At 38.2% G+C, this 16,940-nt stretch overlaps 1 protein-coding gene across 2 annotated transcripts in view; it reads left to right on the top strand.

Annotated features, from left to right (window-relative positions):
• SOCS6 (suppressor of cytokine signaling 6) overlaps window positions 1–16,647 on the top strand; it is a 28,446-nt gene extending 11,799 nt beyond the window's left edge. For both annotated transcript variants that reach the window (XM_076330066.1, XM_076330065.1), the window contains exon 2: window positions 14,060–16,647. In XM_076330066.1, coding sequence (XP_076186181.1) covers window positions 14,185–15,789 — 1,605 coding nt within the window. In that variant the 5' untranslated portion in view covers window positions 14,060–14,184 and the 3' untranslated portion in view covers window positions 15,790–16,647. The remainder of the gene's footprint in view (window positions 1–14,059) is intronic.
• The last annotated feature ends 293 nt before the right edge of the window (window positions 16,648–16,940 follow it).

Below are 16,940 nucleotides of genomic sequence, written 5' to 3' on the forward strand. Positions count from 1 at the left end.
ATTATGAAAATTCAGAATTCGGGTTTCAGAATTAAATTACCATAATTTGGCCTAATGTTGCATATTATTCAGCTTATGAATCCATGTAAAATCCATCTAAAAAAGTGGAAGTTGAGCTCTTGGTGTTCTGGCTCATGAAGTGTTGAATACAGCATTGAATGCCTGTGCATTAACATTTAAGTGTCAGATAAAGAGACAGCAAAAAATGAAGCAAATAATTCTGTCTGTGAGCTCTGGAATTTGGAGTTTAATTAGTATTCTGTAAGTAAATGATGGGACCATACATTTTTAAAGCATGGTGGAGAGTAGAATTAATGTAAACATTTTGGTCCCGTATGCGAGGCAAGAAAGAAGAGAATTGCTCAGGCAACTCTTCTGGCTTTTCTCAACTTCTGAGTTCCTGAACTTTGAACCTTAATGAAATTATCTACTATGTTTACTATATAAATAGTTCACATAAAGGATATAAAATTATTTTTCTCAGTATGCTGTTCAAAAGGGAAAACACAAAGGATTTTACTCACCGATATAAGTTGTCTATGATTATTTTAGTGATTATATTTTAAATTTTCAAGAAAGTAACGTTGCTAGTGGAATTTACCACTCACTTTGGGAATAAGGACTCTCGAATTTTGAATTAATATGATACATAGAAAATGTTTTTAATATTTTTGCTAGTGATTTCTTACCACAGTGATATAAAATGTATCGCCTAAACCTTTCTCTTTTTAACTGCTAGTCAGAAATTTAAAAAAATCACAGTAACAAACCACTTTTGCTTCTAATGAACATAGGTGGTATCTTGAGAGTTGGAGGTAAACATTTTTTCTGTTACAACGAAACAGTTTTGTGAAACGTATGTCTCAGAGGACTGGCATTGTTTCATGCCACTTTCCTCCTTGGTTTTGGAGATACTTTTGAGCTCCAGAGAAAGCTTTTCCTGTATTTAGAAATGTCTGTGCCTTGGATTTTTTTATGTATAAGAATATATGATTTTTTGCTATGGCTGCTCCCTCAGTTGAGACACTATCTATCTGCTTATTTGATAAAACTTTGTTGGACAGCCCTGAAGGGGCTGCAGGGCATACAGACAGAAGGAGCCTTGCTTGGTCGAGCTTTGTTTCTATAGAAAGTAATGCTAAAACAAACTGTAGTCTCTGAATGCGAGTTTAACTCTGAACTTTTGAGAAGTAACTAGGGAACATGGTTTCTTGAGTAGTAGCCTGTACTTTATATGAGATACTATATTACAGTATTTTATCTAGTTGTTATTCCTTCAAGGATTGGAAGTTCTTGATTGACTAAAAGTAATTATTATTTAAATGTAGCCAATGCCTTTTTATCCCAGGTACTTCATATTTCACTGAATGTCTATTTCTCTTTCAATGTGTTATATGCACCCATTCAGTATACTTTCATATTATGCATATGTTATGTTTGTGTTAATGGTGTGTATTTGTAGCAAAACAATTGGTTATTACTTTGGAAAAATGTCACTGTCTTTAATTAAAAAATGAATGAAATGTATATGAATTTCACGAAAGTGAGATTTCTTTTCACCTGGGGAATGAGGATAATATCAGTTGTCAGTGTTTGTATTCTGCCAGAATTTTCCACTATTAGAAATTAAAGGTACCGACTGGTTTAATGTGCATAAAAAAGCAAAGCCATGGAAGTAGGGGTCTCTGTGGGTTTGAAACTTATTAAATCTTTGAGTTGTATAGCAACCGAATGCCTTGTTACGAGGCAAGTATTATGCAGTATTGACATTAAACCTTTTTGTATGGTCTGGAGGAGAATGGTGGGATCTTTGTGTTGTCTGTGTAGCAAATATATTGTATTTCTCTCTTTGATAATTTAGTCAAGAAAGTCCCAAACCAGAGACCAGTCCCTTCCTCTCCGTGATTCTGAGGAATGTCCTTATTAACTGCTTCTTCCTCCTTGGCATGCTTGGAGATTTCTCTCCATGTGCGAACGCTGTATGGATGCTGCGGGAAAGATCTTTCTGCTTTTCTTGCTCTTTAATCAAGGCACTGTGCTCTCTTTCCCCTCAGGCCATAAATGGGTCCACTTAATCCTTCCGTTCACGTAGAGGGTTAACTGCATTATAAAGGATTGCTGCATCTTAGCTTAAATTGAGAGGATAGAGTGTTACCTTCTAAGGAAAGAAAGCTTTTATTGTTACTGAAAATGGCATGGTAGGTGTGGTGGGGGTGATAGCTGCAAGGAACTCAGAGATCCTACCTGGTCATACAAAATTAAAGGATAATTCAGCCCCAGGCAGAAACTAACCCAGCTGAGGTTAATTTGAAGCCACAGGTGCAACCATCATCAGCTGTGAGATCCAAGGCAGAATGGTAGGTACAAGAGCAGTGTAAGACTGTAGTGTATTGCCATTCGTTCAGGCCTTCTAGAGAAGCTGAAAAATAGGAAAATGAATCTTAGTTCAAGCACAGGTCCTCCAACTGTAGAACATGAGTGTGCTTGATATGGTAGAAAAGTGGAATCCTCTTTTTCTGTATAGTGAATTTTCAAACCAGTCTCTATTTTAAAAACTTGTTTCAGCTGCTTTTGTTTCATCTCATGTACGTGTTAGACAAAACTGTGTGGAATAAATTTCTCTTTTAGAGTTCAACAATATTTCTTTTGTTGCTAGTGCAATAGGTAAGATAACTAATTTTGGATTATTGCTTGACAAAAAGCATGTTCTTAATTTAGTAAGTTTTTGGGGTATTTTTACAAAGGTTGTTTGGTTTTTTTTCCCCCTTCTGGATATTTTGAAAGTAATTGCAATACCTTGAAATAACTTGTGCAGAATTTTTTTTTTCTGTTTTTGCGTATCTTAGATGCCAGGTGAATGTTACTTGTAGGAACAAAGGCCAAGTACATATGTTTCTGGTTGTCTGTCATATAAGCATAAATGGAAGTGGGAAGGTGAGCAGTTTACAACTTGTTGGTCAAGATACCAGTTTTACAAATGTGCTATGAAGCCACCTGTTGGCTAGATAGTGTGGCTAGTGAGGTGTTTAAAATAAGGGTTAGGTTTAAGTTTGACCCACCCCCCACCCCCCCCACCCCCCCCCATGAAGGTGACTTTATAGCTCTCCTGATGTGTTGCTTAGGTTTTTACTCTCTTCTTGAGTAGCAGAAATTATCCCATGTTGCACCTTAAGGAAGCCATAATTATCATTATCAGTCGTACTTGCTTGGTGCTACAGTGTGTAAATGCTACTTCCTCTCTTTTCATTTTCACATCAGATGAATTGGACAGGCAGAAGCAACCATGATAATTTTAACAAATTAACAGCTCGTAATTTAGAGAGAATGGCAACATTAAAAAAAAAAAAAATGTTTATACCAGCAAGTAGTATAGTGAAGTACGTGGTGATCCTGTGTAAACCTTTATAATTTTCGGCAGAAATATGGTACAAGGCTTCTCTTTCTGTTACTTTTCCTGTCTTTTCCTCCTTTCCCTCACAGTGTCTTCCTTTCTTTTCTAGCATTATTTCCCTAGATGCGGACAAGCACATACATGTAGCTGAGTGGTGTGTTTCTGTATTGGCCGTTTGGTACGTGCCCCGCGCACTGCAGGGTTGATCAGTGGCGGAGGTTTGGCCTGAGAAGCTGAATGTCTGTTCTGATAGCGCTGTAGGAAGGATCATTCATGGTACCTGCTTTATGTCTCCTCATCAAAATACTGTCGGCAGCAGGCCCTTTTCAGCTGGCTTTGTTCATGTTTTGGAAGTTGCACACAGTGACGGTGTTTCTCTGCTAGCTGTAGAAATACTAGCCTGAAGTAGTCCAACATAAACTTTGAAAGCGAAACCAACATCAATGCAAGTCAATATGGAGTGGTAATATTCAGCTGTTGCATGTCTGCTAAGTGTTTTCTTTCCTTTTTTGGGAAGGGCTGGAAAACTGTTTCTCACAATTATGTTATTTAGTCACTAATATTGAAAGAGCGGTCAGATTATTGCTGACCACAAAAATCACTTTGAGAGAATGGTCTGGTTTATTATTTCTGTCTTTCTGGAACATGCTTTAAACGGATGGACAGCATTTCTAAAATTACATTTTGAAACGCATCAGGATTCAGAAACAAGCTGCATTTAGAATTGAGTTTTGGTGCCTGCATCCATACAATTAGATGGGTTGTATTCTTTTCAACATATGTTCCAGGATCTAGGCATTTGTGCATACCTCTTCATAAAAAGTACAGAAATGCAAATTTTTTGTTGAATGTCTTTCCCGTTCTTCCTTTTGTTTTCACTATATTAATTTCAAACACTTTTGTTGTTCTCAAATAAGTAGGCACAGAATCTGCTTCTTGCCAAAGGCAGTTTATTATTGTAAATTGTATACTGGTTTCTACAGGTAACTTTACGAAAATCTTATAGCAAAATTGTTTTTAAAATTACTCCTTTTTACAGAAAATGATGTTGATCCTTATTGCTAAATGAGAAGTTGGTTTGTAGAGCATTGCAGTCCTGTAACTTTTCTCAGACTCCTAACATAACTGTATTAAGTTTTAAGAGGATTGCATAAATATCTTAGAGAAGCATAAAGTCCTCCTTGTTATCATGTTGAGGGTACAACCATACCTTACAACTGAGGAGAAACATTTTGGTGTATCCACCTTCTGTCAGGATGGAGAAGTGGGGCGAGCCCTTACTCGGAAAGGAATTCTCATACATCATCTCCCAGGAAATCTAACCTTTGCTTATGAAGCTAAACTTTTTTTTTTTTGACAGACAGCCTGCTGCAAGGCTGGCTGCTGCAGTCTTGTAAAATAGCAAGAAATGAAAACTGAGCCTGACTGAGTGGCATTCTAATTCTTCATCTGCTTTTGCACAGCTGTGTGAAAAGGAAAAACAAAGGTTTATTTGCACTCAATGGATGTGATTTCCTGCAGTGAAACAAATGCACGTGGACTACACACATCAGGTTTCTTTGACTTCTCTCATTTGACTCAGCAAAAATGTTTCACTTTTTTTTCTTTTTCAGTGACTTGGCATACATTGATCTGCTGGGTTATTTTTGTTTGCTCATTTTCCCCTCACTGTTAGTTCATCAGGATCTTAGAGCCAAGTTGTGGCTTTCTTTTTCTCCTGTAGTTTTTCAGTGTGCTTGAAAAATTTTGTTAGCAGTATACTTTGTTATCAGATGTCTGCTTAAAAGCAAGTGATGAAAGGTGGTACTCATGCCAGTCTTCTAGTAAATGTATAAAAAGTACAGACTGCTTTGTTCCCTGTTTGGGTGTTGATTCTCGATTGGTGAGAGATGTAGCAGGAGTGCCTGAAGTGGTTACTGTTCTGGCTGTCATTCACCCAGCTCCCCCAGAGTTTCCTACTCAGCAACAATACTGGTCTCATGATGCTGTGTGCGTTCTTGAGCTGATACCAGCTGATATCAACTGGTGCTGATTCCAGTTTAATATACCAGGTTAGCATGTCTGTGGTAGCTCGGGAGTGGACATGCATCCCAATCAGCCATCCTTGTATGAGGGAGATGTAACCTTGGGTGAGGACTGTTAGTGTTAGTAATTGGTTTTGGCTATTGTAATGATGAGATTTTTAACTACAATAATACTGTATATACACAGATGATCTATAATACAAAGATGCCATTTAACACTCTTCATTTACTCCCCGGAGGAAAACTACCAATCAGATAGAAATATTCTGTCCTGCAACCAAATATGGGAAAGAACAGGACTTATTGCAAGCAGCCATGGATTAAGTAGCGTTGAAAGAAAGAAAGAAAGAAAAAAAAAAAAAAAAGTCAGGGAAATCCAGATGTTAAGGGACATCCTTTTTCAACAGCAGGCCAGAGGCGAGCAGTCAAGGTATTTGGACTTCTTCAATGATTCTGCTCCTGGTTTTGCATACAGTTAATTCCACTAATGGTGGTGAAGAAAAATCCATTTGTGTCAAGTTTTCATTATTATTTTACCCCACTTTTCTGCTTATTACCCGAGGCAAACCTTGCTTATTCTCTGCTAAAGGTTGCTAATAGTGATTAGGATTACTCTGTATAGTGTTAGAACATTAGTGCCCATGGACTGTTTTCTCTTTAAGCTTTGTAAAAGGAAGAAAAAAAAACCAGGAGAAATGACATGACTTACTGTTGGGGTTTTTTTGTTTGTTTTAATTGTAATCTGTGTAATACCTATTAAATCATATTAGTCTCTAGACAGTACTTTCCTCAGCTGTTCAAATCTTAGAGGGTGGAAGTTTAAATTTGTGGTGAATAACATCTACTCGGTGTCAATGTCTTTAATTAGTTAGCTTAAAAATAGGAGGCTTTAAGTACTCTTGAATTGTTAAGAGTACAAAGTACTCTCAGTTGAGCTTCTCTTTTTTTTTTTTTTTTTTTTTTTTTGTTGTTCCAATTTTATATGAAGGTATGCATCTGAGCTTCTCTGGACTCACTAGAAAAGCAGGTATGCAGGAGAGGATGGGCTTTTATAAAAGTTGCAATCTTATATTAAAACAATGCTCATCCATTACCAAGCAAGCCACTACTAAAACCTTTTTTGTTGTTTTCAAGATATAAGAGTATGCAATGGAATTTAGATTACTTCATTTAAAGACTCTTCATATTAGAGTAATGCAATGTAGGAATTTACTTGAAGTTCAGGGAAGGGAAAAACCTCACCATCTTCAGTATGCTAATGGCATGTACAGTGAGAAAGCTGAAAGCTGCCATGTAGTGCATATGTTCTATCAGAAACTGATGGTGTTTGAAATAGGTATTTAATTTACTTAATGAGTATTTTATGTGTAGTTTCTGTGTTCATATAGACTGAAACTACAAGTACATAGAAGGAAATATCTTCAGTCAATATTTTCTGTCACTGGTTTGAAGAAATAACTTGTAGTGATACAGACTTGACTATTAAAGTAAAATTAATGGGAACGAGTATGGAGAACAACTTAGTAAATTACATCAATAGATTTAGGAGTTCTGGAATAAATTTATATATTCAGGAATTTCCAAAATATAGCACCTGAAATCTGTGTTATCTTAAGATGCTGTTGTTGAAACACCCTTCCAGGTAATGCATGAATATTTTTCAGTGAGAGTTGCGGGGCAGCAGGGGAACAACACCTCATACTTCTGCACATAATTAGACTAGGCTTCATTATCCGACTGTAATGAAAACCCGGTGCTTGTCATGCCCCAGGAATGCAGAAACTTTTTTCTGTTTCAATGTATTTTTAGTTTTTTTCTTAATATAAATAATTATGTTAAAAGCACAATAAATTTGAAGTATGTGCTATGATTCCATGGAAGAAAACCACTCGGTAGTACAACATTTGCAGTTAATTCTAACTTTTATATTTTCTTTATAAGCTGAATGTTCTTCTGCTCACCAGTGGAAATAGTTAACAAATCTGTAGTACTGCATTGAAGTTGGAAATTAAGGTCCTAGATATTCTCAAACATGGAATTTTTATTAAAAATAGATCTAAAATATTGTTTAACTAAATTTAAGACAGCTCGCAATTTTTAAAGTCATAGAATTGAGGATAATTATGTAAAGTTTGAAAAGGACATCAGGATGTCTCAAGTCCAACCTTCCCTCAGCCCTGAGATCAGACAAGGTTTCTTCAGGCCTTATGTGGTTGGATCTTAGAAACCTACAAGGATGGAGACTACACAACTTCTGGGGAACGTCTTCTACTGCCCGACTGTCGTCATGGTGAAAAAGCTTTTTCTTTTTGTCAAATTGGAACTTCTAAATCTCCGGATACATACTTTTCATGATTGTTCCTCAACTGTCTACATTATTCTCTTCTGTTTAGCTCCATGCACAGTTGTGCCAAATGTTCTGAAGCAAGTTCTGCTTAACTTGAAGTTGTAAATGATTTAAGTCTTACTGTGATTCAGTATAAGAATAAAGATTATATATTTCTAATGAAAAGCCAGACTTTTCAGGAATAATGCAGCTGTGCATTCCAAAAAATCAAGTTTAATGCTCCACTGCTTCACTTTGTGGAAATAAATGAGCAGGGTGACATTTATTTTAGGAAAGTCTAAGTTATCTGAAGCAGCATTGATTGATAGTTCCAAGCCATTTTTGTGATGGTAATTAAAAATTTTTAAAAGCCAATTCTTAGAATCATAGAATCATAGAATCATTGAGGTTGGAAAAGACCTCTAAGATCATCGAGTCCAACCGTCAACCCAACACCACCATGCCCACTAAACCATGTCCCTAAGCGCCTCATCTACACGTCTTTTAAATACCTCCAGGGATGGGGACTCCACCACTTCCCTGGGCAGCCTGTTCCAATGTTTCACCACTCTTTCAGGAAAGAAATTTTTCCTTACATCCAATCTAAACCTCCCCTGGCGCAACTTGAGGCCATTTCCTCTCGTCCTATTGCTTGTTACTTGGGAAAAGACACTGACACCCACCTCGCTACAACCTCCTTTCAGGGAGTTGTAGAGAGCGATGAGGTCTCCCCTCAGCCTCCTTTTCTCCAGGCTAAACAGTCCCAGTTCCCTCAGCCGCTCCTCAGAAGACTTGTTCTCCAGACCCCTCACCAGCCTCGTTGCCCTTCTCTGGACACACTCCAGCACCTCAACGTCCTTCTTGTAGTGAGGGGCCCAAAACTGAACACAGTAGTCGAGGTGCGGCCTCACCAGTGCCGAGTACAGGGGCACCATCACTTCCCTGCTCCTACTGGCCACACTATTTCTGATGCAGGCCAGGATGCCATTGGCCTTCTTGGCCGCCTGGGCACACTGCCGGCTCATGTTCAGCCAGCTGTCAACCAACACCCCCAGGTCCTTTTCCTCCAGGCAGCTTTCCAGCCACTCTTCCCCAAGCCTGTAGCGCTGCATGGGGTTGTTGTGGCCGAAGTGCAGGACCCGGCACTTGGCCTTGTTGAACCTCATACAGTTGGCCTCGGCCCATCGATCCAGCCTGTCCAGGTCCCTCTGCAGAGCCTTCCTACCCTCGAGCAGATCAACACTCCCACCCAACTTGGTGTTGTCTGCAAACTTACTGAGGGTGCACTCAATCCCCTCATCCAGATCATCGATAAAGATATTGAACAGAACTGGCCCCAGTACTGAGCCCTGGGGAACACCGCTCGTGACCGGCCGCCAACTGGATGTAACTCCATTCACCACAACTCTCTGGGCCCGGCCATCCAGCCAGTTTTTTTACCCAGCGCAGAGTCCACCTGTCTAAGCCGTGAGCCGCCAGCTTCTCGAGGAGAATGCTGTGGGAGACAGTGTCAAAGGCCTTGCTGAAGTCCAGGTAGACCACATCCACAGCCTTTCCCTCATCCACTAGGCGGGTCACCTGGTCATAGAAGGAGATCAGGTTGGTCAAGCAGGACCTGCCTTTCATGAATCCATGCTGGCTAGGCCGGATTCTTCATTCAACCATGAGTTGTATTTTGCTCTGTTTCCAGTATGGTGGTTTCTGTCCCAACTCTTAAAAGTTAATGCTGTTTTAGTTTTGTGGTAGTGTATTCTGGCAACATTGTTTATAGTATTTGTCCCTGGAAATGAGTGCACCTAACCGAAAAGTGTGAAAAAGATAAAAAAAGAATAAAGGCCATATAAATACAAATAATCAAACTTTTTGTTGGTGTACTTTTGCAAACACTGCATTGAGATAGCTATGTGATTATAGTCCATTGAAACCATTTTTGTAGCATCAAACTGAAACTACTTTGAAGTGTTGAATATTCAAACTAGATTTGCACAAACTGTTTTTAAGCTTTCATAGTGTTTCATAAATCGGTGCTGGCCACCATAATAATTAATATATGATTGCGTGACCTGCTCTTCAGATTTCTGAGAAGCAGCCTGCAGAGTAAAGTTTTAGCTTTAAATCTCTTCGCTAATAATTTCACATTTGTATGTGATTAGTACATGTTGTTCTTCACTTCAAAATGAGGCGCGCAAATTTAGTTTTGATTATTTTTTTTATGAACACAAAGGAGACCATGGTGTTTGCTGGGTAGTAATCTGGTAGTCCAGGTAGCTTTTGTCAGGAGGCCTGTGTTTTGTCAACCTGCGTAATTTTAAAGATTTCAAGATGCAGAATTTGTGATGTAAGTTCCTAAGTCAGAATTTCATTCTGACTCTTCATTCTGTGTGTTACCATCTCATTCTCTCACACACAACACCTCTGTGTTCCAGGTATTTCTGCATACGTAGCCACCAGGCTTTGGGAGTACATTGGCATAGTTCAGAGCCTGTTTAGAGTCACAAATACCTGCCAGCAGAATTTCTACAGGTGTCTCTAGTTAGGCTGTCTAAATTCACTGTACAGCAGATGGCACTGGAAGAGCACATCAGTGGGAGACTTCAGTGGTGCCATAATTCGTACAAAATACTAGCGAAGCTGTTGCAGTGCTGAGGGTTGTGAAGAAGTTGAGTAGCTCATTTTAATGTATTCCAGGAAGGGGGTGCATGCTGGGCTCTTCTGTTTCAGCTCTTCTAGATGTAGACAGTGGAAAATTCTACACTTGCAAGTGTATGAGTGCATCTTATATTGAGGGCTGTTTATACAGCGCTTTTAAACACATTAATATGCAATGCAGAATTACTGGTAGTTTTTTTAAGTACGTGCAAAGAAAGAAGAGTATCTGGATCAGTTAGGGTATTTTGACTTCAGGGTATATTTGCTTTCTCCTGTCTTCTGCATCTCCTGTGTAAGAGATGTCATAAAGTAGAGTGGTTCTCATATGGAAGACTGGTTTAGAGGCTTGCTCTCATCTGTAGGCGTGTTCAGTTTACTTCAGAGAGCTTTGACCCAGACTGTCATTCACTAGATGTTATTGTCTTTTCCTGGATGAATGAGCTGGACTTCTGGATATATGCATGTTGTTTGTGGTTTATATTTGAACTTTTATTATTTCTTTATATGAAATGTTACAATGATAGAAGTAATGAATCGTGCATTTGGACAATCATGCATTTTGCTTGATAAAGATATTGGCTACTAAGGTAGGCTGACAGATGTAAAATACTTTTGTGCTCAAGTGGGCTCAGTAGTCACTCTGAAAGTACAAAATTTTGACTTCTCTATATGCTGGCATAGAGATTTATCTGTTGAGATTATTTTTAGATTTTGGTTTTTCATTTGTAAAAAACCCACATTTTGCTACAGAAGGACTAGTACGTGATAAAAATCTGTTCGTTCAAGTGACTCGCTTAGTCTTTTAGTTATGGAGAAGCTGAAGTTAGTTCCTTCAGTCAAACTTTAGGTAACTTACTCTTTTGAAACACACCAATAAAAAAAATAATTGGTGAACCAGACAGTTTGGGACTCTATAAATGTTCTCTCCTCAATCAGCAATGTGATAATGTTATTTTATTTTTCTCCCTAGTTTAGAAGGCAGATTTTATTCATGCTTGCTTTTTTAGGGTTAGGAATTGCAAACAGTATGATGTACTTCCCACAAGGATGGGGAAACGTATCTGGTAAAGTGGAAATAGTATCAGCTTGTGGATGTTAGAGCAGTTGGAGAACATTGCGGATTTCACAAGTGGGGCTAATGTGAGGGTTCCCAGGCTTCTGGTACTACATACACAAAGGCACAGTTAAATTTATCGAATGAACAAACACTCTGACTTTGTCAGTTTAGGAGCAGTGTAGAATCCTGAAGTTATATTTTTCAATCATTTTGTAGGTTCATTTAGTTACATGCGATGAAAAGAGTACTGTAGATTGGTAAGGTAGCAAAATCCAAATGGTTTAGGAATAAAGGTCAACAAGGCATTTCGAGTCTACTTTTAATTGACATGTAACTCTCCCTTTATCTGTATCTAGCTTTTTCTTAATTACTGTACTTTGTCTGTTATTCTGTTACGCCAGATTTCAGGCATCTAAAACCCACTAAATGTATTCTGCTCACGTTTGGTTTTCAGTACTTCCATATTTCCCAATTATTCCAAACATATGGAGCTTATATTAAATATCAGTATTTTAAAACATGAAATGTTATGATTCTGCATGTATCTGTCATAAGAAAAGGAATATAAAAGTAATGTCTTAACCTTTGAAAATACATATGCATGTATCAGTCTCATCTTCAAATTGCGTAAGTGGAATACGTTTTTTTAAGGTGTCAGAGCTCAGGTACCACAGGAGTCATGTTAAAAGTGGAAAATAAGCAGTGAACTTCTAATAAAATATTGGTCCTGTTTTTTAAGGTTTTAATATTCATTTATAGCAAGAGTTGGTTCTTAATCTTTTTGTTTGTTTAGGAAACAAGTTTTTTGGGCATGTTCTTTGCTGATGGCAAGTAAATCGGTTTACAGGCAGAAGAGAAACCTTTTAGTTTCTCCCCATTGAGAGAAAGGAAAGGAAATTGCTGTTTAGTTTGGTAATTAAGAAAAGGAAATGGGAAGAGCTGATGGTACTCTAAAGATGGACCTGGGAAATGTTGGAGGTTATGGCAAAGACAGAACAGGTCTTTGAGGTAGGGTGATGCAGATAGTGTAGGGAATTTGAAGATAAGACTCGGGTACAAATCCAAGTAAATCAAGCTTAAGTGCTTCTGCTGTTTTTGAGAACGGTGTTCAACCCCCCAAGCAGCAGGGCTTTACTTAAAATTTTTCAAGGTATTTTGAAGTTCAGAATCCTTAGATGCCTTACGTTGTCTTTTAGTTTGCTTTGGATAAGATCCTTTAGCCTTTGTGTACTTGAAGACCACAAAAGTTGGGCTGGACAAGTAATAGTCAATGGACTGCTGTTTCATTATAGTAATCATTTTACTTACATGCATTTATGCTATTTTTGAATGGTTATTTAAGAAAATCATATTTTATCAACTAAACTTAATTCAGGTCATTGTACTATTTTTCTCAGTTGCTTATATTGTGATACCATGGGAGAAAAGTGGGAAGTGTGTACATAAGGGCTGTTTTACTTTCCCTTCAGCCTCCCAAACTTGGAAGATCACTTGAAAGATTCTTAGACTCCTCCAGCTTGCCATGCTTAGCCTGGTGCCAGGCTTACTGCTGCAGTTTGTGCTGCTAACATAACATGTATTTGGAGGTACATGGAAAAATGACTACTACTAACTGTAGTACCTACTTCTGTGGCAGCAGCAACTTCCCTCTCTTTTCTTTCCCTTCTTGTTCTTCCGCTCTCTGCAGAGCTGCTTGCTTTGGAAGGTCTAACAGACACTAAAAATTTAAAAAAAAAACCCCAAAACCAAAACAAAAACCCCAAAAAACCCCAAACCCAAAAAAACAAACCCCGAACAAAAAAAAAAAAGCTGAAAAGTCAAATTTATGGAGGGGGTGGGTACAGGACTCCAGAAGGCGCCAGGTGTGAGGAGTTGACTGGGACTTGAGCAGATGTGTTCACTTAGTCTTGGCAGAAGTACTGGAGAAAGAAAAGCTGTAATAGTACTAGGCAAGGAGAGCCTGTGATGTGACCTCCGCTATACCTAAAGGAGTTTGGAAATCACTTTTCTTTCATAGAAATTCAGGAGGGGGGACTTCTATGTTTTGCTCTAAACAGATGTTACTTTGCTGTTAATTTCTGGTTTTTGACTGGAGTTAGTTTTCCTGTAATGATGTAACTATTTGAATATCGCTCGACTTCCCTGCGTAAAGAAAGTATGACCTTGTAAGACCAAGTTTTTAGGACTAATAACAGTTTAACCTGTATGTAGGAATCCTGTCGGATAGAATATCTTCTATAGTTTTATCTTCTATAGTTATTTTTGTGGGGATTTTTTTAGGAGCCTTCTGAAAGAGAGGGGTGTTTCTGTGCTTGAAAATTTTATATACGTGCATTAAATATGTATGCCTATGAGTTTGATGTAATGTGTGCATATTTAAAAAAATAGCATGCTAAAAGCAGAAAAAAGTTGTGGAAATTTCCAAGGCAGATGTAGCAGATTCATTTTTTTGAGCCTGATTCCTTTCCAAATTAGCTCTCTATATTTACTTTTATTTGATGCCCGTTATTTAAGTACTGCAATTTCTGTTTTGTTTGGAGAGGGGGAAACCCTTATGGATAATTTTTAAAATATTTCTTTTGTGAAGTTAATTGTTTTTTATTTGTTTCCAGGAAATGGCTCTTGAAGTTAAATGAGGCTGGATAAAACACATAAATGAAGCAGAAGCTGCTCTGCATGTGTTAGGGCTATATCACCACAAGCACTGCTGATCAGCCAGACTTGGTAACTTGTCATAATGAAGAAAATTAGTCTCAAAACAATTCGCAAGTCCTTTAACTTAAATAAAAGTAAAGATGAAAGCGACTTTGTAGTGGTTCAGCAGCCATCGTTAAGTGAATTTGGAAAAGATGACTCCTTGTTTGGCAGCTGCTATGGTAAAGATTTGGCTAGCTGTGAAGTCAATAGTGAAGATGAAAAAGGAGGCAAAAATAGATCAAAAAGTGAAAGCTTAATGGGTACGTTAAAAAGGAGGCTTTCGGCAAAACAAAAACAGAAAGGCAAAGGCAGCACACCATCTGTAAGCTCTGCAGATGATGACACCTTTTCTTCTTCATCTGCTCCAATAACCTTCAAAGATGTGCGAGCTCAAAGACCTCTGAGATCCACTTCCCTCCGTAATCACCATTACAGTCCAACTCCGTGGCCCCTTCGACCTACAAATTCAGAAGAGACTTGCATCAAAATGGAAGTGAAAGTCAAGGCCTTGGTCCATTCCTCTAATCCAAGCCCAGCACTGAATGGCGTTCGAAAGGACTTCCATGACTTGCAGTCAGACAACGTGTTCCAGGAACAAAACAATGCATTAAAAAATACAGAATCTCAGAACGGGGACTTGCATCTTCATATTGATGAACATGTGCCTGTAGTTATTGGATTAATGCCTCAGGACTACATTCAGTATACTGTGCCTTTAGATGAGGGAATGTATCCTTTGGAAGGATCACGTAGTTACTGTCTGGATAGTTCCTCACCCATGGAAGTTTCAACTGTTTCTTCTCAAGTGGGGGGAAATGCTTTCCATGAAGAAGAGAGCCAAGTGGATCAGGATGTAGTCGTTGCACCAGATATCTTTGTGGACCAGACGGTGAATGGTTTGTTGATTGGTACCACAGGAGTCATGTTGCAAAGCCCAAGAGTTAATCACAGCGATGTCCCTCCACTCTCACCTTTGCTACCTCCAATGCAGAATAATCAAATCCAAAGGAACTTCAGTGGATTGAATGGCACAGATGCCCACGTGGCTGAAAGTATGCGCTGCCATTTGAATTTTGATCCTAACACTGCCCCTGGAGTTGGAAGAGTTTATGATTCTGTACAGAACAGTGGTCCTATGGTTGTGACAAGTCTCACAGAAGAACTGAAAAAGCTTGCGAAACAAGGGTGGTACTGGGGCCCCATTACACGTTGGGAGGCAGAGGGGAAATTAGCTAATGTGCCTGATGGCTCGTTTCTTGTTCGAGATAGTTCTGATGATCGTTATCTTTTAAGTTTGAGTTTTCGTTCCCATGGAAAAACTCTTCACACTAGAATTGAACACTCAAATGGTAGGTTTAGCTTTTATGAACAACCAGATGTGGAGGGACATACATCTATAGTTGACTTAATTGAACATTCAATCAGGGACTCTGAAAATGGAGCTTTCTGCTATTCGAGATCCCGACTGCCTGGATCTGCAACTTACCCAGTGAGACTGACAAATCCAGTATCTCGGTTTATGCAGGTGCGTTCTTTACAATATCTGTGTCGTTTTGTAATACGTCAGTACACCAGAATAGACCTGATTCAGAAACTGCCTTTGCCAAACAAAATGAAGGATTACTTACAGGAAAAGCACTACTGAAAGCTTATGGGAATCTTGCATCTTGCACTTTGGGAACAACAACAACAAAAAGAGATTGAATTACAGTTTACAGACTTTCATTATTATCAAAATCTTTTGCTGCCATAAAAATATTTCATTTTTGTGTGTAAAAGAAAAGTAATGCATTTGGATTTATGTTTGTTTTGGGGTTTTTTGTGTATTTTGGGGGCTTTTTTTTTTTGAAAGAATGATCTCAAGTTTATTTTTAGAAGTGTGAAATAGCTATCTTTCATCAATGTGCAGATTAATCACAATGTGAATGATAAAATTCTCCTTAATTTCCCCCAAGTCCTTTGCTGCTATCCACTGTGATTTTTATGCATTGAAAGCACATTTCATGTGTATTCAACCATAAGTAAAAGTCAAATGAAACTTGTTGAATGGAATTTTTTTTTCCTTTAAAATAGCCTGTTTAAACAAAAAATGATCGTGGATAAAAAACATATTGGTATTCTAAATTACAGAATTTACATCTATGTTAAAAAAAATTTTCTAGTATCTTAATTATAAATTTCTATAGAGATATGCCCTGATGTAGAACTTATAGACAGAGCTGTGTGATAAGAACATGGTTATGCAGCGTATCTTTGGGAAAAAAAAAACACCTTTCTCCTAAGCCTTGTATTGTCTGTACACTATTTTGTGTTTGAGAAGGTTGGTTCAGCTTTCTTCTTGTCTCAGTATTTTGTCCTTCTAAAAATGGCCTTTAAAAAAAAAAAAAGTCTGTGAAAGTTGATGTGTAGTACCTATAAGGAAATTGCGATATTGGGGCCTTGTCAAATAGTACCTTTTAAAATCATGCTATTAGTTAAATAAATGAACACCTACCAGGTCCCCTCTTTCTGTCCTTTTCCCTCCTACCTCCTCTTGGGGGGAGGGGGGGTGGGGGTGGGGAATTTCCTGGATTTGTAGGAAGACTCTAGGAATTTTTATTATGGGAACATAAATTGATAAGCCATTTTAGGGATGGGGTAAAACTTCTGATAGGACGATTTCTACAATATATATTCAAACTACTTGAAACTTTATAATTTTCTGCATTTTTTCACTTCAGAAATGCAGTAATACACTAATGTCCTTTGTATTGTTTTCCCCTTTTTTTTGGATATCCTTTGGGGAGGAAGGAACAG

This window comes from Aptenodytes patagonicus, chromosome 2, assembly GCF_965638725.1.
Source record: "Aptenodytes patagonicus chromosome 2, bAptPat1.pri.cur, whole genome shotgun sequence".
Classification (NCBI taxonomy): Eukaryota; Metazoa; Chordata; class Aves; order Sphenisciformes; family Spheniscidae; genus Aptenodytes; species Aptenodytes patagonicus.